The sequence below is a fragment of the Equus caballus genome, chromosome 28 (genome assembly GCF_041296265.1).
Source record: "Equus caballus isolate H_3958 breed thoroughbred chromosome 28, TB-T2T, whole genome shotgun sequence".
In the NCBI taxonomy this organism is placed as follows: Eukaryota; Metazoa; Chordata; class Mammalia; order Perissodactyla; family Equidae; genus Equus; species Equus caballus.
The window spans coordinates 13707492-13734446 of NC_091711.1; the positions used below are offsets into that span (position 1 = coordinate 13707492).

The following is a 26955-nucleotide window of genomic DNA, read 5'->3' on the forward strand; positions in this document are numbered from 1 at the left end:
TTAATTTTTACAGCACCCTTAAGAGGTAAAGACTAGTATTATTTTAACTTTACAGATGAAGGCTAAAGTGCAGAGAAGATAGTAACAGGCCAAGCTTCCACAGCTGGGAAGAAACAGGAATAGGTAGGATTTGAACCCAGTCGTCTGGATCCAGAGCTCACACCCCTGACTGGCACATGTATGCCTGTCTCAGCATCATGTGATGCTTCACAACTAAACAGCACTAAAAGACAGTCAAAAAGTCATTCTTGGTTATATTTTCCCCAGTCAACTATGTAGTACCCTTTTGAGTCTTCATATAAACAGAATAAAATAAAAACACTGAACATCTACATAAACTCCAATCCTTGTCCTAAACAATTACTGAATCTTAAAGACCATCTTTAACAACTTTTCCAATTTATCATTCAACTTTTGTCTACATTTCCAGTAATCCAGTAATATGATGGTCCCTAATCCTAGAATTCCATTCCGATTTTGAACTGGATAAATGTAGGGAATTTTTTCTTGAACAAAAATCTGTCGTCTGTGTCCTCTGCTAACTTACCTAGTTTAACTCCCTGAAACTATGTGATATTTGAAGACAAACCATGAATCTATTCAGCATACACTGGAGCACTTGTCTTTCAGGCACTGCGACAGGCAACGGGTACACAAAAGTGAACGCAAATAACTCATGTTGTTGGGGTGGCAGCAGTGTAAATGAATAACTTCAACCTTGAGTGGTAAGTGTTCTGCTAGAATTATAAAAAAAGGGTTATTGAAGCATCAAGAAAAGTGATTTGAGGAAAGAGTGAGTTGCAAATTAGGTGTGTATACAGGAAACTATTCTTTTGACCTCCAGGAATCTCCAAATGCTTCCTGCTTCTAGATAATACTGAAATAAACAGGGTCCCTGCTTCTTAGTATAGTCCGAAGGCAACAAACATGGTCTCTCCCTGCCCTCTGGCAGTAGGGCAGGAGTATATGACTTCTAGGATCAGGGAAGAAATAATTTTCATTGTTGAGTGGTTACTATCTATCAGGACTGTTCTAAGTACTTTACATATAATAACTCATTTAAAGCCAACATTCTATGAGGTCAGTGCTATTTTTATCACTTGCCATTTCACAGATAAGACTGAGATTCAAAACAGTCTAGAAACACTAGAAGTTGCAGACCTAGTAAGCGGAAAAGCAGGGATTCAAACCAGAGTCGGCTGGCTTTGGAGGGCATGTTTTAAGTGCCATGCTAAACTGCCCTGGCCCCAGCCCACAACTGAATCACAATGGCTTGATCAAGGTACAGGGCCTGCCTGAGAGATTCAAGATGGTGGGGTGGAGTCCAGTGGAGCGAGTTCACTGGACAGTACAACCAAGGGCAGTGAATGACCAGGGCTGGCTCCCTGTTCCTGGTGGATGAATGAATGAAGACTATATTTATTTCCATTAAATTTGATCTCTTTTACTGCAACTTGCCATTCAAGCTAGGCATAATTTTAGAATATTGATATGCCTGGCCAAAACATTTGCTATTCCTCCCTGTTCTATGTGACCTGTAAAAACTTTCTATGACCCTCATCCAAAATACTAGTAACAAAGTTGAATAGGACAGAGAACCAAACTGCCCCGGAGCAGTGTTTCAACACCAGAAATCCTGGAGCGCCATCGTCTGCTTCCCACACCTCCACATTTCCCATAAGGCTTCCATGAGCGCTGTGACATCCTGAGCACAGAGCGGCTATGGCACCCACCTGAAACTTGACAAGATCTACTTTTAGTGACCCCATGTAGGCAATGTGGGATCACCACTTCCTTCTCTAAGTGCACATATCTCATTCTTCTTTTAATATGCCTTAGATTTTTCCGCTGGGAGGCAAGAACAAGTAGATTGAACTATAGTTTTCTAAAAGACCTCGCTCACCTTTTTGGAAGCCAGGCTATTTGTCCATCAGCAATTACTACTCTTCTCCAATTTTCCTCAAAAGTCACCTTCAGCAGTCTCTAAGCTATTTTCCCCAATTATCTCGTTACTGTTAAATAGACTCAGCTGGGACTTGATGTTTTGGGCTCCCCCCACAACCCCACATTTAACTTGGGGTTTAAATCTTATTGCCTTCTTTGATTCTCATTATTCTATCCATTTTTTGGTTACAGATAATATTTTGATATTAAAAAAACAGATTTCGTACTGAAATATCATAACTAACACCACACTGGACAGGTAAACAAAAGCGGCAGAACCAATTGGACTTGAAATAGCTACAGTATTTCTAGGGGAAATTACCACCAGTTTAAATTAGAAACCCTAGTTTTCTGTCCAAGACAGATAACTACCTGAGTATAACTTCAGTGTAAGTTTCAATTCAACAAAATCTTCTTCAAGTAGTCTTTGGGCATATTTACTTTTATTAGGTAAGTTTTCCAATTCAGCCAGCACGTTAATTAGTAAAACTCAATCATAAAAATCTTCTCTATCTCCTAGACCGGAAGTAAAGCACTGATGTAATCAACATGACTTTTTAAGGTTATGTTCACATTTGCCAACACAGAGTGATTTCAACTTAAATCCATTTTAACTTGCTTATCAGGACATAGCTCTACCATTCATCAGTTTGTGGTTAAAAAAAAAAAGATGAGGCAATGTGGCTTATGTGTGGGTGTGTGTGTGTGTGTGTGTGTGTGTGTGTGTGTATGCAGGAAATTCTGCTAGGGCCTCTTCTCCCTACTGTTTTTTCACCTTTTCAGTTGTATTCTGGCATTATATTGCCTGGTTCAGTTAACAAGTGAGGAGAACAGGTGGATGCCAGCCATGGCAGCAGCGCTGTGAATATCAGCACCAGCACCTCACATCCTTTCTTGGCCCTGGAGAGTGTTCCACTTTTAGGAGTCTGCTACATAGACACACAGAAGCAAAGTGATAAAGTAAGGTAGCCACCACTTTTACATGAGTATGGGTTGGAAGGCTTTTTTATTTTATTTTTTTAGCATTAAGAATGACTCCAAGATAGCTAGTCCAGCTAAGTCAATTTCATTCATTCACTCATTCGTTTATTCATTCCACTGATCAATCAACAAATATTGAGTGTACCATGTGTCATAAAATCTGTTGGGCTCTGCATAAACATTAACAGTCTCTGACCTGATGAAGACTATATCCTAATAGACAGATGTCAAGACTAAGAAAAGTACTCTCTCCGGGAGGTATTGGCTTTGTGCCTATAATAGCATCCCTAATACCCAGGATTCACCTTTCAATTTGCTACTACTCTCTAAATGTTTCCTTTTCCCCACTAAACAGCTAAGCCCTAATTGTGATTCCTGAAAAAGCACTCCGAAAGCAAAGGCACTCATTTCATAAACGACCAGGGTACACCAAACACACCTCAGGGCTTGCACAGCTGACACACCAAACTAGAAGACGTTCACCAAATACATTTTGCTTTTTCTGGAAGCTCTATCATTAATTTCTCAATTCCTTTTCAATTTCAAAACTGTGTTTAAGATTCTTATTAAATGCAAAATATCATTTTTTTAATCAAAACTCTTCAGAAATTTGAGTCCTTCTCTTTGTAACATTTTATTATCAAAGGAAAAAAAGGTGGATGTGGCACAGTTCTGACTCCCAGAAAATGTTGTCTAACTATACAGTGCAAAAAGAAACACTCAAATACTGATTCACAAAAAAAATTCCATAAAATTTTCTTTTGATGTTTAGTGAAGCCTACAGAAAATAGGAGACAGCAAGCCAGCACTTAATGTTTATAGACTAAAACTTATCTGGCTGCTTTAGGACAAGAGACTAAGATATAGCCAGCCCCTCTCTCTTTCCTGCCCCATCACAACCACCAGGGCATACATCTTTGAAACAATATAAGAACTAGATTAATTTTTATTTTCCTTCTTCCTTAATCTCTCCTCATGTTAAAAATAAATAATAAGGAGAGAGATAAGGCGCAAGCCCTTTGGTCTGTGAGCAAAAGCAATTCTCAGGAAAATACAGATTTTATACAAACTGGTGAATACAGCTGATTAGAAAAGCTATAGGATGCCCAAGGCTTGAATTGTGAGATGAGCTCTTCATGCCTTGAAAAGTGAAAAGAGAAGAGAGAAAATGTTAATGTATCATAAATTCTATGAAAAGTGTGGTACCCGTGGGATTTTCATTTGCATTCAGTTTTTGCTCTCGTGGTTTTTTTCCCCACAAGGTTGAAATCCGCAAAAATAAAGGCTCTTGGTTTTATATTCGAATTTTTTTTTAAAGATTTTATTTTTTTCCTTTTTCTCCCCAAAGCCCCCCAGTACATAGTTGTATATTCTTCGTTGTGGGTCCTTCTAGTTGTGGCATGTGAGACGCCGCCTCAGTGTGGTTTGATGAGCAGTGCCACGTCCGCGCCCAGGATTCGAACCAACGAAACACTGGGCCACCTGCAGCAGAGCGCGCAAACTTAATCACTCGGCCACGGGGCCAGCCCCTTATATTTGAATTTTTAAAGGACAAAAAATTTGTTTTTGAAAGGGAAAAAATATCAAGATTTGTTTAATAAATATTTTAAATTATGGCTTATTTTAGAAGCAAAGAAATCAAGATTTCCATTTACATTTTTGCAGCTTGCCCATGTTGAATTTAACTCACAGAAAAGTTAGATCACTGTGATACCAACATTTTATTTTACATAGGCACCTAAACGAAGCTTGTAAGCTATTGATCATGTCAGAAGCGAATATTTAAATATTTAAAACATTAAACATCTCAAATATTTAAAATCACAGTTTTAATTACTCCTAGAAATTATTTTAATTATCCATTTTTATTCAAGAGTTGATTTTGTATTATTTCTTTATTAGCCATGAGTTTTCAAAAAGCCAGTCTGCTTAAAATTAGGGGGAAAAGTAAGCAGAAGTGAAATTTTGAAGAGTTCTGTTGTATAATCTTCTCTGACCTTGAGATAGAAAGTGAAGGAGTGTTGGCGCTACTTTACCTGGGAAAGTGCCTCAGTCCAGGAAGTCCTTACTACAGGAAAGTGTTCCTGGTTCTTTGTGATGAAGGTGTTAAGTGTCATGGACTGCACCCTGCTTTGTTCTCTTGTGTTTAGCTGAAGGTCACTCCTGGCTTTAGAGATTAAAATCTGGGCAAACTAAGCTCTAGTGTAGGGAAGAATTGCTGTGAATATTTTAAATTCTGGAAGAGAAGATTCTACACTAATCTCTTTATCTGCATCTTCTCTTTGCCACAGGGTAAATTACAGGTACTACTTTTTACATCAGTGTCTAATATAAAATATTAGACTGAAAGTGAATATATGTCATATTATGACCACTTGAGTTCAACATGTAGATTTATGCACAGTGACATGTAAATTGCAGTGTTCAGTATATCTTTGAAGATCTAATTATATGATGTTTTAGCCTAGCAATAAGAAGCAAAAAGCTGATCTACAGATTTTCTTGGTAAACTTATAACCAAATTTCTACCCCAAAATGCATACTTGGAATGTTACTATTTCTTGGTAATTTTTCTTTTTAATCATTTGCTTGGTTAAAGATGTATTGACAGAATAGTAGCCAAGTTGAACATGTGGAACTGCTTTTCTTTGCATTCTTCCCTTTATCCAGAATGCTTTTCCTAAGGATCTTATTAATACATCAGAACTCAGTTTAAATTTTGCTTTCTCATTGAGCCTTCTTTGACCCCACTATCTAAATTGGTCCTTCTCCATTATTCCCTATCCTCATGTCCTGTTTATTGTCTTCAGAGCACTTCACACCTTCAACTAATCTAAAATCCTAATTATAATTTACATCATCTGCCCCTGGCTACCAACTTCACACACTCCATTTTCCACCAGTCTCCACTGTGCTCACATTTTCACGCTGACTTCCTTGATGGTCCCAGGATGCACATGTGAGGTCCCTCTCCTGAGCACATTCCCCCAGGTATCTACAAAGTTTGCTTCCTTAGTTTCTCCAGGTCTCTTCTCTAACATCATCAGTTCAGGAGGGAAGACCTTCCTTGATCATCATATCGAAACAGCAGCCCCCAGCACCCTCCTTGAGCCAGTGTTACTTTTTCTTACCAGCACTGATAGTTGTATGCAGATGTGTTCAGTGTGTGACTCTCTCATTAGCATGTAAACTCCACTAGACTTTATCTATTTTGTTCATTAGCAGTACGACATTGCTGAAAACAGTGCTTTCCATAAGGCTGGCACTCAATCCTTATTTGTTGAGCCAATTAATTAATCTCTTATTATCTGTTTCCCCTCTAGAATTTCAAGGATCATAAAAGTAGAAACTTTGCTTCTGGTATTCCTATAGTATCTTGTATACATGAACGTGTATATCCACATATAGTGTGTATTTGATAAATGAATATTTATTGAATGAATGAATTGTTTGCATGTGTGTGTGTTTAATCTCTCTCTCCCAGAAGGTTCTAATTACCATGAAGACCAGAATTATGCTTGTTTAGTTCACCACTGTATACCAATCCCACAGTAGTCTGGCTTACAGTAGGCACTCGAGGACTGGGACCAGGGCAAACATGAACCTACTCTGAACATAGCCACCCAGAGACCTCAACAGGGTTAATCTGAGATCTTAATGGCAGGTAGAAAAGAATTTAGGATGAACACAGAGCAGAGAAAACCTTAAGTCACTAAGTTCATCCTTGTAGGGCTCAGCCTGGTCCTGGAAAAAGCTTGCTTCCCAGACAAGATCCGAGAAGCTAGTGCAGGCTTCGGAGCTTCTTACTTTCAGATAATATCTTTCGAACTCTGGGAAGAGTATCTCTTCATTTCAATCCATAGCTTTGACTTGTTTGCGTAAAACCTTTATCCTGAAGATTCAAGACGAATCAGTTTATGGTGCCAAAGGGCCTCAAACAAGAAAAATCAGATTTTGGAATAAAATCTCCTACCAACTAGTAGGGTAACCTTGAAATATCTCTTATCATTGCTTCTTTCACATTTTTCATTTGAAAAGTGAAGATGCTAGAAAAGAACCAGCAGCTCTCAAATCGTGGATTATCTACTCAGGTTCACTGAGATGCCCTCGGGAGCCTTTGTAGAGCATCTTCTTTCCTTCCTCCCCTTGGCCCACCGGCCACAATCCCCCTTGGTTAATAATCACAGCCTTGGTGAGCTATGGTTACTGATGGGAATCCACCAAGCATACAGGGGAAAAGAAAGGTTAAGACCCACTGGCTACGTTCTCCCTGCCCTCCTTCCCAGGATCAAAATGTGGTGAATCCATGAACTGTACCTCTGTTCACTACTCTATCCCTGTATTTTAACAGTGCTTAAGTTACTGTAGTCCTTAGTTAACTGAAACTAACTTTTATTAATTTTTCATCTTCTACTGTGAGTCAGGGACCACGGGAGGCAGTGAGAAGACAAAGGTGAATTTAGAAATGCTCTGTTCCCTCAAGGAGCTCCATTCAATGAGGAGACAGATGCAACAGAGTATGAGAAATGCTTGGATGGGGCCAAAGCCCTGGGTAACCTCAGAGCACATCAAAGGGCACCAAAACAACCTGGGAGAGGGAGGGTTCTGGAAAATCTTCCAGTAGGCATCCAGAAACTGAGTCCTAATTTTAATGAATTGAATTATAGACATTTAAAGCTTCACAGCATCAGAATCATCTAATCCGAATTCCTTATGTGGCACAAAGGAAAACTGATGCCCAAAGAGGCTATCAACCCCTCCAAAGCGAGTATCAGAGTTACAACTAAGACCCAGAGAAGTATCATCAGGCTGCCTCTTTTAAAATACATTTTTTGTAGGAAATTTTCCAGAACCCCTTCCTTCATTGGCTTAATGATGCAATTAATCAGTTAATTAATCACATTTTAATAGGACAGAGAAAATATATTTATATATATTGACTTCATGCACAGCAATGATGCCAATAACCCATGATCCGCAAACTACCGACTCTGCAGCGAGCTGCCGGTGAATTGATTCGGACACGTCCACAGGCTCCCCTAGGCAGCGTCCTGTAAGCCACTTACTGCATGGACCCAGTCGCACAGGGAAGGACAGGTGCAGACCGGCTGTGAACAGGAACAAACTTTAAGAATAGATCTAGGTCTGATTGCACTTCCCCTCCACAACTGAGCCAGGCATCTAAGGGCTAAGGTAAAACGCCCAAAGTGAAATATTTTTCGTAATGGTACATAAAATTGCTCAGGTATGCAGTTTTCTTCGAGTTCGTTTTTTTTTCCCTCCTCAAGTAGTCGTTTTACTTGAGATGTTTAAAGACTGATTCAGTAATGGGACAATATAAGAGCGCATTACATTAAAGCAGAAATACGTGGGAAATCCATAATTTCTAATAGCTTGCCATCTGTTTGGCTCTTACTGGCAATGGATTTATCCTGCTTAGTGCAGATGATGATATTGGGGTGAAATCACGGATTATACAAGGGACTTACTGAGCTCTCTAACTACTGTTATTAATTTACTAGCTTGCAAATCAACATTTCCCAGCACAAAATCAATTATTTTTTATTTTTCAACTCTTGCCCCAAGTAAGGTTGCTACGGGCACCACACAACATCTGTCCTGGCGCCAACAGATTGCATTCAAGTCACCCACAATCTCTCCAAATTACAAACCTCACCGAGTTCACTGGCTTTTCCACTGTTCTCGCAGCAGGATGCTATTTTGCCTCGCCCCACAGTTCAGTTTGATTAGGTAGAAAGAATATTTTTAGAGACACATCGGACTAAATCATTTTCGTCTGACCACACCATTGCCGAATGGCCGCCCAGGGTCCTAAATCCGGCCCCTGCGCACCGGGACGCGCAGGTGTCCTCCGCGGCAGAGTCGCGGGACTCCAGCGCCTTCGTAACTGGACGTCGGAAGCCAGGGAGGAAACCCGGACACACAGGGACAGGTACGACGTCGCACCAGTGCCCCAGAGAGGCCCCGATCACACTGGAGAATTCCATCCTTAGGCTTGGGGACGTCCTGGGGAGGAAGCAAAGGCTGCTTCCCCATTCAAGGCGCAGAGCAGCACGCCCAGGGTCGCGGGTCAGAAGTTGAATTTCAACCCAGCCTGCGCTGCGTCCCAGCGCCTTCCGCAGCCCGGGCGGGCGGTGGCAGCGGGCTGGCAGAGAACGAGGCTGGCTCGGGCAGGGAAAGCCGAGTTGCTGCTGCCAGAGGGCTGCCGGCGGCGGGGGTAGGGGCGACCCCCGCGCTTCTGGGCGCCAGGCCGGGGAGAGCCGGCTCGGCTGCCGCGACGCTGCGCCCGGGCCCGGGCACGGCTATCGGCGCTCCGCGTGCCCTTTCGGCCAAGGGCAGCTCTCCGCCGCGGCCGCCCAGCAGCCTTGCGCCCCGGCACAGGCCACCGCGGGTGCGCCTTCCCGCCGCGGGAAGGCTGCCCCGGCACCCGCTGCCGGACCGCCCACCGCCCCCCGGCGCCGGGACAAACTTCCTTCCTCCTGGGCCCCGCGGCCGCGCTGGCTGGCAGGCGGCTCCCTCGCCAGCTTCCCGGTCTGCGGCTGCAGGCGCCCTCGCCCGGCACGGCGAGCTTCCTCCTGCCCCGCTCCAACCCCAGCCCCGGGCGCCTAGCGGTCCCCGCGCATCCGCTCCAACAAAGCCGGCGGCCCGGAGGCAACCCGGCGAGGGGCTGCGAGCGGCAGTGGGGGCGCCAGAGCCCGGCGATGGCACCCGTGGGCCGGGCGAGTGCAGTGGGAAGGGGCAGTGGGGACGTGGCGGGCAGAGAAAGGGGAAGAAAGTATCCTGCTCTCGGCGCGAAAGCCTTCTTCGCTTGCCCTCGCTGCCCTGGTCCCCCTGCCCGAGCGCGTCCGGCTGTCCCGGTGGGAGTCGGCAGGGGCAGAGAGGGAGGAAGGGGGTCGCAGTGGCCTGGCGGGCGAGCCGTTCCCTTACCTCTGTCCAGAGTGAGCGGCTGGACCACTGTCAATGTCGCCATGTCTGCCGTGGGAGCCGAAGTGACGCTCGGCTTCAGCATCAGCAACCGCTTGTAGTGAGAAAAAGAGGAGGAGATTGGGGGCGGGGTGGAGAGGGAAGATGGAAAGGAGGGGGAGGAGGGGGAAGGAGGGAAGGTGGTGGTGGCGGAGGAGAAGAAAGCTTGGGTGGGTTGGCAGCCAGATGGAGACGCAACTGTTCCGCGGCGGGCGGACCTTCAGACGCGGCGTGAAGCTGAGCAGGTATCTGAGAGCGGCTGCATCGCCAGCTCTAGGCACGAAGGCTGTACCCTGGAACTTTGCTGTTCCACCCCAAGCAGCACTGGGAGGGTGTAGCTGACGTGTGGCTTGCTTTCAACTTTCCTCTCAAACAAGACGGTCAGAGTAGATGTGTGTCTGGGGAAAGGGAGAAGGTCGAAAGGGGACATAGGGGAGTAAGATAGAGACAAATTTTTTCAGATTGAGGGATATTGTCAACCCAGTAATCCCATCCCTTTTGGAGAGAAAAGCTTCTAGTGTCAGAAATGTTGGGATTTGGTATAGTTGCTGTTAATGTCTGTTAAAGATTTTTAGAATGTTGACTTATAACAGTTTACCAGATAACTGACAAGGCCAGGGTTCCATCACTAGTTGTCCATTAAGGCGCTGAGTATATTGCCTAGAAAATCACTTATATTAAAAGTAAACTTCTGAAAAATGGTGTTAAGTAAAAAACAGGAAAAGAAATTTCTATCACTAAGTTTGGAAAACATGTACCTAGCACATTTTCAGGTTGATCTATAACCAGAGGTAACTCAGAGTTGCCACTTAATGATTAATTCATGACAGGAATTGAGCTAGGAGTGTCCCGTGCCTTGTGCCATGGCCTGACTTGGGGGTTCAATGCAGTCCCTGCCTTCCTGTAGCCTATAATCTAGGGGGAGAGGATGTGATTAAAAGGGTGACTTCAGAGTCAGTTGATGAGGATTCAAGTGCTAGAAATTTCAAATACTGGCTGTGACCTCTTCACCCCAACAGACTGCTTTCACTATCTTATTTCCTGATTAAGAGACTACAAAGCCTAGAGAAATCTTGTGTAAGTACAATAGTGATGACTGTAGGTTCAGGATCAGAAAAGACAAAGCTACCTCCATCCCCTTCCTTGTGACAGAGCAGAATTGTTTAGGCTAGCAATAAATTCTTAAGGTCACGCACTGTTTTGCAGAAAAATATTTACATATAATCTATGTCATCTTTTTTTTTTGAAAGTTTGTACCTTTTGACTACCTTCACATGTCATTTCCTCTGATTATAATACGGATGGTTTCTGAAGATCTTTTGCATTCCATGGTCTACATTTGGAAAAAAAAAAAAAAAAGAAAAGAAAAGAGCAAGGTTTCACCAATGATTGAGGAAGCCAAAGATAACTAGCCATACACCTAACATATGAGAAAGATATACCTAAAATACCAGGTAAATGTGCCTATATTTTCATTTAGTGTTTTGGAAAAAACTCTGATCTTGAAATGCAAGTCTTACTTATCTGCTCTTCAGAAATCATATATTCTCTGACTGATCCCTGATTTCCTCATTTGTCAAATGAGGAACTTAATAACCTTCAATCTCACTGAGATTCTGTAAAATGAGGGCACTCATTCTACCCTGCAACCTCCCAGCAATCCCACTGAGGGCCTGTTGAGATAATGTGCATGAATGTCCTTTGAAAAGGGTAACATATTTACAAATTTATGCAAACAACGAATGTTAAGTCCCACCTGAACCGCAGGGCAAGCACTGTGCTAGGAGTTGGCCATGCAAAGATTAACAGGATGGAGCCCTCTCCCCCAACAGTGCTCAGTCGACGTTGGGAGACAAATAATGAGAAGCTATGAGAATTCCATGCAGTAAGTGGTCTAAGAAAGCTCCGTAGAAAGGATGTGCTGTGGGCAAGAGGAAGAAGCAACAGTTCTGATTGATTGACGTTATTCACATCCCCTAAATCAAACAGCAGAAAGAAGTTGAATTGTGCACAGTATCAGCAGAGTATGTTCCAAGGTTTTGCACAAAATGTCAAACCTCATTCAATAATTGAGGATGAAAAGGACGTACAAATCCCCTGGCCACTAATGGAGTTCTTTTAACAACATACTTTATTATGAATATGCATTTGAGCGGCTTAATTCATAAGTCTAAAAACCATAACTGTACCTATTTCAATACAAATCCCAGATTGTGAGGTCTATGAAGGTAGGCTCTTTGTCTTTTTGTTTTCTGATGTATCCCCAGCACCAGACATTTGATAGCATGTTTCTAGACTTATGCTTTGAGCTCCCTAATTGAAAATTTGCTCTATCATTCTCTCTGTTTTGACTCTGTAGAGTTTTTGTAAGGATTGAAAGAGAAAGTAAGAGGAAGCACAAATCACCATATATTCATCAGTTATTATTTCTAGTAGTGACAAGTTCAATGCCTTTAGTTTATGTCTACACAGGTGTAGAAAATGAATAATAGACCATTATCTGTTAGAATTTGTTTTTTATGAATAACTAACTACTGTCCAGGAACATCTGTGAATTTCTCTTTGAAATATGCATAGATGTAAGGAAATTTCCTTAATCTCTTCTTTTGCTTCGGTAGATGTGACCATACTTAGGTCTCTTGAATAATTGCCTGGACAACGATAGTGTTTTATCAAGGTCAATATACTTCATCTATTCATATGTGTGTTGCTTTGTTGATTGTGTATTAATCAGGGAATTGTTAAAACACCCGTGATTATACTTTTATGTTAGCTCTTTGGTTACACAAGCACTACAATTTTTTATTGTGTCATATAGTAGTTTAGTTCACTGGCACCTATATTTTCAATGGGATTCATTAATTCAGTAAATACTTATTGAGCACTTTGTATGTGCCAGGCTTGGTGCTAGGTTGCTTTCTCTTTCCTTCTCTTTTCAGGCCAGAAAAGTGGGTACTGCTATCCCATTTTATAGATAAGTAAACTGAGACTTAGAGAGCTTAAGCAACTTGCTTAAGAATAGTCACACCTGCATTCAAGAGCCCATGTGCTTCCCACTAAGAAACACACTTCATATTGTATCCTTGAAGATGTAGTGATTTCAGCCCTCTATTTCAAAGTTATAGATATATTTATATACGTCCTAGCTGGGTTTTTTTGTTACGCTTGAGATATACACTCAAAGAGAGGAATGCAAGGAGGAAATTTAGGTCAAAGGAGAAAGGAACTATGATATTGGTTCCATTCTATGTAAATATAGGTTGACATTAAAATGGCACTCACTTTGAAATACAAAATCTGCTCTTGTTAAAAAAATACATTCAAAGCTACGGTAAGGTCTGTTTCACTTAAGAGAATCTTTTTGAATTATATGAAAAAATTAAGAGAAGGTTTGAGTAAAGCATTAGCATACTAAGAAAATGCGTTTAGTTAGATTATAAATGGAGTAGAATAAGCATAGTTTCATATGAGGAAAATAGCACCTTCAAACTGGAATTCTTTCAGCCTTGGGTGTTGGAAATTATTTTTGACTGATTCAAGCTATCGCATTATCTTCCTTAATTCTTGCAGCTTTGTCAAAATAGCGCTGGATTAAGATGAAGTGACAACCTATACTTGGGAATAATATAACTGTTTGTGGGCTTTTTAAAAAAATCATCATAAATAGAGAATGTTACGATATTTTTCCTTAGATTTGTTTTGATAACTACTTATTTGCCTGTTCATTCAAGAAATAATGTACTTAACATATTCCAGGCAATGTTGTTCTAGGCATTGAGATATTGCAAGGAACAAGAAAAGGCCCTGTTCTCACTTATCTTATATTCTGCAAGGGAGAGAGACAGTAGAGAAAGTAATAAACAGACAAGAAAGAGATCAGTTCGTGACTAAGTACTGTGCAAACAATGAATAATGTGACAATTGAATTGTGTCTAGAATACTGTCAGACTTACGAAAGACAGGGAGAAAAACTTACGAAGATAGGGAGAAGGGCATTCAGAAGAGCAGGAGAGCAAAGCCAGGGATGGGAGAGCAGATTTGGCGTGTGTTTGGGTCAAATAAGCAATTTGAATTTGGAGTTCAAGAAAAACAAGCTCAAAGAGGGCCATTGAGAGTCAGGTTGTGAAAGACAACACAACTAACAGAAATGTCACGAGCTTTTTCATGAATTACTTAGTGCCCATGATACAATAAAATGCACAAATACAATATTGGCTAAGAAAAAATTGGTAGCATCTTCATTAAAAATTACCAACAGGGGAGTGAAATGAAGAATTACTAATTCAGAGTTGGATGTTTGAAAATTAAAGAGGAAATGACGGGCCAGCCCGGTGGTACAGCGGTTAAGTGCGCACGTTCTGCTTCAGTGATCCAGAGTCCGCTGGTTCGGATCCCGGGTGTGGACATGGCACCGCTTGGCAAGCCATGCTGTGGCAGGAGTTCCACATATAAAGTGGAGAAAGATGGGCACGGATGTTAGCTCAGGGCCAGTCTTCCTCAGCAAAAAGAGAAGGACTGGTGGCAGATGTTAGCTTAGGGCTTATCTTTCTCAAAAAAAAAAAAAGAAAGAAAAAGAAAGAAATGAAAATATAAAAATTCAATTCTAACTTTGAGAGAGGGAAATCTGAAATCTGAATAATTATTCCTAAGTTGTAGGGTTTTATTTGCTTTATTTTATATTACCACTTATCATGCAGATCTTAAATATAATAATTAACTCTTACTCTGATTCTGGCATTGGCAATAGCACGTATAATAAGTGCCAAGGCTTTCTTTCAAAACCAGGGGTTTTATTTATGTCTATTTAACTTGTAGAATATAACATGATGTTTTTGTTTCATTTTGAAATGAACATTTTTCTATTTTCACAGTTGGAAGTTATGATTGATCTTTTTATAATGAAATTTAAATTCAAGGCTTACAGTCTTCTTTCTTTTTCTTTATGTGTCCCAACCTTACATTTACACCACTGGGAAAGCCTAAGAGATACAAGAGAAGGAAGATAAGATGATTTTTAAAAGTGATATTGGACTCATCTCTTTCTCGCATGTGCTCAGGAGGTATTTCCAAACTTTTAGAGCCTACAACCTTCAATGGTTTTAAAAAATATTTTTATTACTATTGCATCTTTAAAAATTTAATATATTCAATTTTGAGTCAAAAATTATGCTTTTATTCAACAAATGTTTATTATGTACCTGTAATACGCCAGGCACTGAATCGGGAGAGCTTCAGTGGTAAAGGTGGAAGAAGTGCCTTTCCTTACAGAGTTGAGTTTTTATAAAGGAAGATAGATAAAATTCAAGTAAATGATAACCAGAAAATTTTAGTTAGTGGTAAGGATCACAAACAGGGATATGCTGCAGCCTGTTCACACTGTGATTTGAAACCCAATTATGTGCATCTTGTCCCAACATCACTTTTAGTGACATCACGTTGTATCTTTAGATTGGCTATGGTGGGACTGGACACCATGGGTATGGGCAAATACGATATGTATACAGTACTGAAGTTTTCTTTTTTCCTCTGGAAAGCCACTTGTTAAACATTTACCAGCACACCACAAAGTCCATGTAGAAAATAAAATAGGAAGTTGTGATGAAATATGCAGCAGGGGAAGAGGCTGCTTTAGAAAAGTCAGAAAACGAGTCCCACTGTACTTGATAGAAAAATTTTTTTAACGACAAATCTACACTGTTCTTGATGGAGTACTGACTAGGATGCTGGACGTGGGATGCAGTTAGAAGTAGGAGACATTCATGTTATTTTTGAGGAGTTTACAAAATATTTGGAAAGAAAATAGAAGCATCAATGAAAAAGGCATAGAAGTAATTACTAAATGATGTATTAACGAAAATAAGTGATATTATAAATTTGTATACATTAAAGACATACAGAAAAAAGGTAAGTCTGGATTCTGCGAAGGCTTCTTGTGGGTAGTGGCCATTCACTTTCAGAAGTAACATGGAGATATTTTCTTGGCATGTAGATAATAAAATGTTATACCTTTGAGCAGAATACTACTCCTCACAATTTTGAATCAAAAGATTGCTAACCAAGTGGACCACGATCTTCTAAAGGATTTCATGAGAAGCTAAAGAAAAAGGAGGGACATGGTCATTATGGTAATTCACTTGTGTATTGGTAGAGAATTTTACTATGGTGAAGAGAGAGTTTTGTTACCTTGATCCTTGAAGGGGACAATAACCACAGTCAAGACTGGTTTGTTTGGGACTTCAGCTTCATTTAAAATATGGTTTAAATGGCTTTTTCTTGAAAAGCATCTCAATTCCTGTCTTTTATTTTTTAAAATCCAGCTCAACTTATTTGTTTCTCTCTAGTTCTGGTACTATGGAATTAATTAAGGATATTAGAGAGAAACAGATGAAAAGGCCATCTTTGAATTCTTCCAAGATCGTGACACAGTACAGTAATTGAGACTCAGAACAGAATTTACTCTAGGTGTGCTGAGGGACATACATGTCAGTAATTAGTAAGTTTAGGAGCAAAAGGCAACATTAGCATGGACCGCACATTCAGAAGAGAGTTCTAAACTCTCGTTTTTATCCTCCGATGCTCTAATTTAAAGCAAAAATTGCACAATTTAAATTGGTTTGCATTTAAATATGATGTTTCTGGGCCCAACCTGAAGCATAAAGTATCTTTGTCTTAAAACTTATCAGTGGGATCAAATTAGCTCTGATAAACTATGCTCCTCACTCTCAGCTTCTCTGCCTTCCCTGCCTTTCTGCTCCTGGATGAACTCTTAATCCCTTGCCAGGTAGGTGGACATTTCTGATGCTTATAATCTTATTACGCCATTCCTCAAGTCCACAGTTATGCAAGGTAGATCTGTTTTCTGAAATACGGTGTCTCTGAGAACTTTCCTCTTTCAAAGATTTATTTGACTTCTTGCTCAAAGCATTTATTCACATAATAAATCCAACTAAAACTTTACTTTAGCCTCTGAGGATTTAACTAGAATGAGAAAAAAAAGAGACAAATGAAGATTGCTTTAGCTCTGAATAGCTTTAGGTTCCTGTCACCTGGAATTTTGCATAGATCAGTAGAGGCAAACCAAGCCAAACAAATATTTTTGTCTAGACCCCAAGTCAAAGCAATCTCAAATAAATGGAGAGAATAAGCAAATCTTTGCCATTTGCATCTAGAACAAGCAAGTAAATGATTCTATTAAATCTTTTATATGGTTTACATATTCTCTTTTTAACAAAGATTTTTGTTTTGAAATTTTAAGTGTAAGGCAATGAACATGGAAAACGATTCTCAAAGGATATCACAAAAGCCCACTCGCTCACCACAAGTAACCAATGTTAACAGGAATTTTTTTGGTGTATTCTTCCAGAAATTATATATGTGTCTGTGTGTGTGTGTGTGCGCGCGTGCACATATCCCTTTAAACCTTACATAAAATTATATTATACACCATGTTTTACACCTCGATTATTTTATCTAGAGATATTTGCATGTCCATACATATAATTTATGTGATCCTTCTCAACTACTTCATAAAATTCCATCGAAATGGTTTCTTATAGAGGGACTTTCAGGTTGTTTCTAGGTTTTTGCTAACTCACACAGTGCTGCGAATGAAAACCTTTCCTGTTTATATCATCTTTGTGAGCATGAATTCCGCTCAGTTACAGCCTGTTCTTTTGTATAATCTGGTGCTGAACAGCCATTTGCAATGATATGCTTCCAGATTATAATACTGTGACCATTCTATTCCCACTTCATTGTGTGCATTCTATCACTTGCCAATTGATACCTCTTATCTATAGAAACGTCATGTTTAATTGAGTGTCTAAAAGCTAAAATGCCAAAGTGATTTCAAAAAAAACAAGCTCCCATAACCTGGTGACCATTTTTCTGTTTAAAATATGTGGTATGATACACCATCCAGTAACCCAGTAAGTCAACAATGGTAACCATGTTTTTCAACTAAAAAGCTAACAGTATATATGTTTAAAAGCAAGTTAAAAATTCAAAGCCCAAAAAATTCACTTTGGGATATTTGTTTTAATGAATATTTTATTTCCACCAAATTAAATGAGATAGGAACATAATGAAAACACAAGGAGATGTTTAATTGTCCTGTTTTTCAAATAAAAATAACACATTGATGCATTAATTGGAGGAAAAGTCTAAGTAAAATTTAAAATGACAAATAATATTTTTTCACTAAGTGTTGTTACTAGCTAGTGTTTGGAAGAACGGTTAAAAAGTTAATGCTTGTAGTGCTCTCTGCTGGTCTCATCTTTATTGCAACTACAGTCAGTCTCAAATTTGTATTTGACATAGGGTCACGAAAATTGTTCTTATCTCAAAAGTCTGCTCGTATTTTTATTTTCATTTCTATTCGAGTTCTACATTAAATGTGTGTGTATGTATGCATGTGCATACAAATATTTATGCTTGCTTTTCTATACTGCAGTCAGTTTTGAACTCTGCAAATGAATTGTGCCATACAGTATCACAAATAATTCCGTAATAAAGGGATAGTACAAAAAGATAGATGCTGAGCTTTAATGTAAGGCATAATGGTTTTCAGTTCAGTTAATAAGCAGTGGCAGCATCTAAGGTGCTTGCTTTTCCTGGTTCCTGGAGAAGACAGGTGAAGGCCTCCCAGGAGAAATGGGTGACTGTGTATATTCAACAATTCATAGGAGACAGTGACCGCTACCAGGGGCTCTTCCCTTTCTTCTGTCTCCCTGCCACTCCTTCCTGCACCACTCCGTAAATACTCAAAAAATCAGCATACTGGTGCTTCTTTTAAAACTAGGAAGAAATTTTATTACCAGTAGTTATGAAAGGCATTTGCTTCAGAAGAGCTTGCGTGTGTGTGTGTGTATGTGAAGGAGAGAGACAGAGACACAGAGAGACAGAGAGAATACATTCATTCATTCATTCTATGGCTTCATGTCCAGTGGCTACTATGCACCAAGCACAGTGCTAAGCACTGAAGATAAACCAGTATTCAAGACCACCAGTACCCTACTGGAATTATTGGTAGTTGTGGAATTATTGCCCAATTAGAGTAGTTAAAAATATTATTAAAGAAAGTACCTGGTACAATGAGAGTCTATAACCTAAACCAATATAAAATAAACCAATCTGGGTGTTCAGAAAAGACCTCCAAAGATGGAACATTTATGGTGTGTTTAAGGAGAGACTCGAGCATGTTTAAATACTCGGGAGAAATAGCCAGCAGAGATGGAGGGTTGAAGATAAGGAGAAGCAACACTAGATGTTGTACGGTTACCAAGAAGGCAGGAGGGAATCCGGAGAATAGGTGGCAAGGTAGGCTTTGATAAGAGGAGGATGCCTCTATGATTTTGGTGATATGGAAAGCAAGACCAGGTGCTGGAATCAAAGTGGGGCTGAGAAGAGTAGAGAGTGTTTGAAATAACTATTGCATAGAGTTGATGAAAGTGGATCAAGGTCCAGGTTTAGCCGGTCTTTGACAGATTTTCTCCTCCTGAGTTGACTGATAATGTTTCAGTCATGTAAGTTCTTCTGCTCTCAAATCCCTTAAATGCCAAATTGTGGACTCTGTGAGTAGCTTTGTGAATTACTCTCTTTAATAGTCCTTAAAGTAAATCATGACACTCTATAGGTTAGCCATCATTTAGTGTCCTCAGTTCCTTCCTAGAGCACTGAACTGATTTGGGGAGTCATCTTCTCCATCATGGCTGCCTGACTGAGTAAACATGGATGGAGGGAATACTCACAACTCTGGGAACTTCCTGGCCAGGATTTTCCAGTACGGCCATCATTTATTTAAAACAATGCATACCATTCCTATATTTTTTATTATAACCTTTTAGTAAATTATGCTAGCCCTACTAAAATATTTGTTTGAAGCTTATTTCTATTTCTTTGTGACTATTTGATATTACTCAGTAAATATCCACATGTGCTCTTTCTGTATTTGGTCTGCACAGAAGGAAAGCAGTTTAATTAAAAAAGAAAAAAAAGGAAAGCAATGATATAGATATATAGATTATTGAACAAGCTGAGTCCACTCAAATGTTTTTCTCCAGAGTCAAAATATAATATTTTTGAGCCATAAAGGATGGTAAAGAACATCAAATCTAACCAACAGTGGAAAATGAGATCCTGAGACATTACATCAACTGTCCAGTTTTTCCTAGCTAGTGAGGAACAGGGCTCAGACCCCAACCTAGGTGATAATCAGTCCTGTGCCTTTCATATTACACTATTTTATAATACTAGATTGTAAATTTCATGAGCAGAGGACAATGTTTGGCTTTCCACTCTACTCCTTGCTTGGCATATAACTGATATTCAGTAAACATTAGTAAATAAAATAATAAGTAGAAGAACCATACTTCTTAGAAGATAGTCTTTATTTTAAATACATTTTACAATGGTAAATTAGTTCAACTATATTTATTGATTCCTTACTTTGTACAAGATATTTTCTCTACCATATTCTATTGAGATTTACAAGAAAAGGATAAACGAAATGTGAATCCTGCCCTACAGGAACTTATAGCTGTTATAATTATCTGCAAAACAGGGTAGGGCATGGTAAGTGCCGCAATATACAAAACTTGCAAACTAAGTGTTAGATGGAACATGGAGGGCTTCATGAAAAAGATGGCATTGATGCTGAATCTTTAAATCAAGAGGATGTTTTCGGTGGAGGTAGGATTGAAAGACATTTCAGTTGAACTGACCAGAATATGTAAATGTACAGAGTCAGGAAACGATGGCATGTGTTTTACCTTTGAAAGAGTCCACTTGACTGGAACATGGAAGACATGAATGAAGTAACAAAATATTAAGACAAGAAAGAAGCGGGTAGGGAAGGAGAATGGCAGGTGCCATAGGAGATTTGGGGAATCACTCTAAAGAATTTAGGATTTAGTCAGAAGGTTTTTTAAGCTTTCTGAGCAGGAAGGTGATGTAAGGTTCTTCTTGAAATAGTATATTAAAATTCATTATAGAAAAATGATTACAAGTTCTAAATAGATATATTAACAGAAGGTCAAAATCATCCATATCAACTGATGATGTTCTAGTCACATCTGAAGAGAACCGATCCAATCTGAGGGCATAGAAACAGGCCTTCACACCAACTATGGCTTGGTTTATTGGTTGGATGGCACTCAATGCCATTTTCTTCAATGTTCCTCATGGTAGACGTGAAAAATACATTACTTTCTTGAGGGCTTTTGACTTTGGCTGTAGAAGAATTGTTAGTATACAAAAGAAAAGTATGCAGTGACCTAGGTTTGAAATCGAGGACTGAAGATTTCTTAATACCCTGTATCTTTCCCAAAATGTCACTGGATATACCCCCAAATGACTCTGCTCTTTTGTGAACTCCTGCTAATTGTAGTGGCTTATCTTATCTCCAAGTACTATAAAAAGAACAACAATGAAGTAATGGGAAAAAAGATGAGAGGTTTTTCTCGTTGAGGAGACAGTGGTTAATAACACTATGCAAATTTCAGGTGTACATCATTATATTTGGGCTTCTGTGTAGACTGCATCCTGTTCACCACCAAAAGTCTAGTTTCCATAGTCACCTTACATATAAGCCCCTTTACCCCTTTCACCATCCCCCTGATCCCTTCCCCTCTGGTAACCACCAATCTGTTCTCCATAAGATGAGAGATTTTGATGTGAACAGGATATAAACAAAATACTGGTATTACACCAAGGATAAGGTGTTTGTTAGGGGAGGCTTTAGGGAATTACTGAGGAAACCTCTTCATTCCAGGCTGAGTTTTGAAATAATGATGATATGTTCATTCAGTAGAAATGTTTTGAAGAAAATGAGCTAGATGAGGAGAAAGAGTGGCTATAGAGATTTAAATAGTGGTGCATACACTGAGTCATTTATGTCAGCTCTGTTATAAATACTATTAACACCAATCTTAAAATGGGAGAAAAAGACTGGGAAAAAAATTGAACGTGTGATTGAGCATGTAGAAATTATATTATCAGGTGGGAGGGATCTTCCTCCCGTCACCTCAAGTCTTTATGTGGACGATATTCCCACCAAAGATTTTAAGCATCATAATGTGTTAGTACATAATGATTGATATTTTTATTCAGACTAGTGGATATATAAGACAAAGATTCATATGTGTATATAAGCATAGGCAAGAGATTTAAATTTTATTTTCATATGGGATATATATAAATGTTATTGCTTTTAAGATATAAAGTATCTTCATTTGATGTCAGTGGAACTCACACATTTGTGCATGAGATAAAATATTTAGGGAATAGGAAAGATGATAAATGAGCAAGTTAACAATTTGTGTTATGTGCAGCTCATAATTGCAGCTCCGTGAAGAGCTCCCACTGAGTCAATGGGAAGTGTGGGTGGAGGTTAGTGCCAGGTTAATCGTTGAATTCAACATCATTCAGGAGAAAAACTGGAGATAAAATTGCAGCATTTATAATTCTTCCCTTCAATTTTCCTTCATCTCTATAATTTGTTATATCCTCTTCACTTGTTATTATTTATATCCCATGTCTGTTTTCTCCCCTCACCTGACTCCTTGGGTTATTAAAGAGATGTATTCCATAAAGTTGACTTTCAAGGCATTTTAAAAATAAAGAAAATGCCATTCATCTATTCATTTTCAATGTAGAATTGGAAATATAGTTCCATGGAAAATATTACCAAGAAACCTGACTGAAAAATAGATCTTGTGAGGAAAGAAGTATTTTACTAGCTGTCTCCACGGCATGCTAGGGATTGCGGTACACCACGGATGCTAAGCCTGCAGGTAATTTTAATTATCATCTGACAGGTCATTTTTCTTTTTTAGTAGTTTTCTAGTCCTCTGAGACTCACCTTCTCAATGACTATAGAAGTTTCTTCCATGTAAGGAAAGAAACTCTGACTTCAAATATGCAGCTTCAATAATTTAGTTTATATTCTCTGTGTCCTCATCTTTGCGATGCGATTTAGATCTGGATTGTGGTATAATAATGTGTCAGGGACGCCCCTAACCATCATCAACTCCAAGCTGAAATTGTCTTTAAATTTGAAGCTTCAGATACTATCAACGTTTTTTCACTACTCTGTTAGTTCAGCAAGTTAATATTTATGTAAAGAATGCTTGTATTTTGCTTCTCATCTACTTATGTATTCTTTTCTTCCTCTCACTCTTCAAATTTTCCACTTGTATCTTTAGTTTTATTTTCATCCTTTTTATCAGTATTAATGTTGCCTTCCCAAATTTTAATTTTTGAGACATTCCATTACTAAATTTGGAAAGCATTTACACAAATCCTGAGGGAACTAAAGGTGGCAAAAAGAAGTCTGAAACAACCTTTCGTGGACTTTAAATGGTCATGCTGATTAAATGCAGAAATCCTTTTTAAAGAGGAGGAAATAACTTTTCTTTTGTCTTCACCTTTCGAAGAGAGCCCTGGAAAACAACTTTCCATTAGGTTACAAATTTTATTGGATAATTGGATGAAAGAAACACTCAAAATTAAATTTGTAAGCTTTTCTCATCACATGTATGTTTGAAATTGTCATTACCTTGCTTACCTCACGATTTAACTTTTTTAACAGAAAAAGCCAATTTTAATAAAAGAAAAATCACTCAAAATTTTTATAAACCTGAGTGCGTTCTATGGTAGTAAAGCTTATATAATTACATTTGTTCATAGACTCATCAGTGATTTTGATTTTTCTTTTATCTGTCTGGAATCCATGAGTCATACATTCGTTTTCCAGGATATACAAAATGCAAGTGCTTTATAAAATTTGAGCTAATTAAAATATATTAAGATATCTTTCTAAAACTCGGCAACATCCTTGTCTCCCTCAGAGGAGCTCTTCTTAGATGGGCATTACCCTAGTGCATGGAAGCAATATAAATGCATTTCCTTCAGAATGAGATGTAGATTTCTTCCTCATCTTCTTGGCCTGGAATCTCTACTTTCTACAAGATTCGTTTAATAATATTCTGGTGATACTCATGACTTAGAAGTTTTCGTTTGGACACAATAGCATTTGGACATCCAACTATTGTCTAATTCTATTTGTATCATTGGAACATTTAGAAGTTAAAATCCAGAAATTCTTTTAAAGAAGATTTTAAATGTGGAAATATAAAAGTAGAATATAGATAACTGCAATTGGTTCCCCAGCTTCATAACAGATGGACACTTTTAGAGTTAAACACATTATGTCTATTATCTAGCAGTAAAAGAAAGTATCACAATGACAAATGCATTTACCAAATTCAAATGAGATTTTTATAATCCTCATCTTGTACCAGAATTTTCTCCATTAGGGTTCTAAGATATAAATATCAAGACACAATCCTATGCACCTTAAATTTTTCTGTGGTTTTAGGCAAAAGACCTAATTCCATTGATCAATATTGGGTACGTTTCTAAGAATTAAACCAACACTGAGAAATGTGGAAGATCCTAACTCATTTAAAGGACAAAAGCTAAACATAAAAAGACCATGTTTGGGTTTTGTTTTATTTTTTGTTTTGTCCACACACCTAACACATGGTAGTGAATGAATAATGTTTGGATGGAAAGAAGAAAGGGAAAGAGGAAAGGGACAAATGAATAAATGAATGAAGAGTGCTTAAGGCTTATCTGCAAAGGCAACAATACTAATAAAATATATTTCCAAGTATTTTTTGTATGCTTAAATTTCATGTCCTAGCTGCAATACAGCAGGCAGACTAATTTTACCTAAAAATGTCTGAGCTCTAATGAACAGATAAGTTATCTGTAATTGGCATATCCCAGCACTGTGTTAGGGAGGGCCGGCTTCTGCTTCCATTGTACTTGCTCTACAGGCTGGCTGTGATTTTGCAAATTACAGTGACATTGCTTCTTACCAGGGCTAAGTTCTAAAGTCAGTAAGTAAAAATTGCCCTGGAAATCCTAAAACTTGATTTGGGTTGATGTACTTCATAAATGCCTTAAAATTTGAGGACTACTATGCTAAGCTTAAGACAAAACAAAGCAGAAACCCTCAGTAATGAGTAACCCGGTGCTCCGTGACAGTGTGTCTTGACACTTGAGTCCCTGCTTTGTAATCAGCCTGCTGGCTTTGAATCCTAGAGCCATTGCTTAGTACCTGTGTGACCTTGGCCGAATGACTTAATATCTTTTGCTCTGTTTTCACATCTGTAAAACTGGATTATAACTATACCTAAGGAATAGGTTGTTGTGAAAATCAAATGAGATAATCTGTGTAAACTGTTTTAAGCAGTGTCTGGCATGCAGTAAATGTGTTTGCTATTCCTCCTGACTTTATGATAACTATAAAATTCCTAATAGAGAACAAATGATGGATGAGAATTATAAAATGTCTCTGTTTGCCTGAAGGATTTACTCCATTCTGTTTTAATGAATCAGCCTCTGTAAATTTAATGAATATAAATAAATTGTTTCCTGGGAGGAGGTAAAAAGATAAAATGTCACCTGGCACACAGTAGGTAATGCTTATTGGATTTTAATCTAAATCTTGCATCAGCAGATGGACACACACACTATTCTTGGAAAAGATACAGAGATGACATTGACTGCCTGCATCTATCTTTCTATGAATCAGTTTCATGCTCTTAGGCATTAAATGTGAATTACATGAGGGTTAGGTTCTAAACCTAGCTTAAAAGGTAAATGTACTGATAGTGTAACTCCATTGCATAGTTCACTCCTCCAGCATAAAAAATTTTTGGCTACTTGGCCAAAAAGCTTTCGCTACCATTATACCTGATCAAGTTTCAATTGCATATCTAACCCCAGCTAGAATCCTCAAAGGAATATTTTCTCTAGGTGCTCCGCCTTAAAGCTACTGGGTCCGTTATCTACCCTGCACATCCCTGCCTAAGGCACGCACATGTGCATACACACACACGTCCGCGCGCACACACGTTCTGTAACTCAAGTTACTTAAATTTCTACCCCTTTGTCACCATCACCTCCACTGAGCTTTTATCTGTTAGGGCCATCAGATATGGGGGAGTCCCCGCCCCTGCTTGCATAAGGGCAAACTGTATCCTTTCCTACTGAAACATGGTGGCGGATATGTTCCTAGCACACCTAGTCTAAATATCTCATTCATTCCACCAATATTTGTTTGGTATTGTAGCATAGTGGAGATTGTGTACTGCCCTGAGGATGCTAATAGATGAAGAAGATACACTAATCTCATGACACCTCTGAGATGGCAGGGAAGAATGAAAATTATATTAACGAACATTGGCAGTAATATATGCCACCAATGCATTCTGTAGCTAACCTTCCTTTGTAGGATAGCAAGACCAGAATACATCCTACATACATATGAAATACTTGTGAGCATTCAGGTATATGTGCTATTCGTATTTGAGTGGCAAGTGTAGTCATTTGAAAAATAACCATTTTTCCCTGTTCTACTTTTCGTCTGTGAAAGAAGATCCAAAAGAGTTTGACAGTTTTCATTCATTTTTCTCATTCTACCAGTTGTTACATGATCTCATTTGAGATGAATCTTTCCTTTTTATTTTATTTGGAAAATGAGGAAAACCCTGTGTCATGGACACTGTTCCTCTGTGCCATATTTAAGAAGAGATTATGCTTCTTTTCATCACCTTCCCTCATGCAAGCAGGAGCCAAGTTCCTAAGACATGAAACTGTGTTGGCCAAACCTTATGTTAATGACTTATAAATATCTGGACATAGTATAGGGTCACAACAATGTTGCTTTTTTCTGATGCTTTTCATTGTTATAATGTAAAGTAAGATTCCATAATAACAGATACAATGACAGCTACAGTGATTGGGGGCCTATTGTGTGCCAAGTACGTAGGGTATTTACTAATATTTTAATCTTCCCTGAGTCTCTCTGAAGAAGACATTATTATTCTCTATTTACAAATACAAAAATCAATACACAGAAAGGCTAAGGAATAGAACCACTCTCCCTCAGGAACCAGATTTCAAAGCACATCCTTCTTTTGCTCTCTCCAACTCCCACCTCTTGAAAAACCACATTTAAAGACCATGGTGGACCAT

General features: G+C 38.9%; 1 protein-coding gene and 2 long non-coding RNA genes across 6 annotated transcripts in view; 2 read left to right on the forward strand and 1 right to left on the reverse strand.

Annotated features, from left to right (window-relative positions):
- LIN7A (lin-7 homolog A, crumbs cell polarity complex component) overlaps positions 1–10490 on the reverse strand; it is a 134992-nt gene extending 124502 nt beyond the window's left edge. For 2 of the 4 annotated variants that reach the window (XR_011433774.1, XM_001490031.6), the window contains exon 1: positions 9874–10490. Coding sequence is in view for 1 of the 4 variants with exons in the window: in XM_001490031.6 (XP_001490081.1) it covers positions 9874–9955 (82 nt within the window). In the remaining 3 variants the exon portion in view is untranslated. The remainder of the gene's footprint in view (positions 1–9873) is intronic. The other 2 variants (XR_011433775.1, XM_070254545.1) reach the window with 1 other exon arrangement.
- LOC138921297 (uncharacterized) overlaps positions 8610–26955 on the forward strand; it is a 60635-nt gene continuing 42289 nt past the window's right edge. Inside the window, exon 1 of the long non-coding RNA XR_011433776.1 lies at positions 8610–8878. This is a non-coding gene — a long non-coding RNA (uncharacterized lncRNA). The remainder of the gene's footprint in view (positions 8879–26955) is intronic.
- LOC138921298 (uncharacterized) lies at positions 10009–15694 on the forward strand. The gene is made up of 2 exons (XR_011433778.1): positions 10009–10154; positions 11160–15694. It is a non-coding gene; the product is annotated as an uncharacterized lncRNA (long non-coding RNA).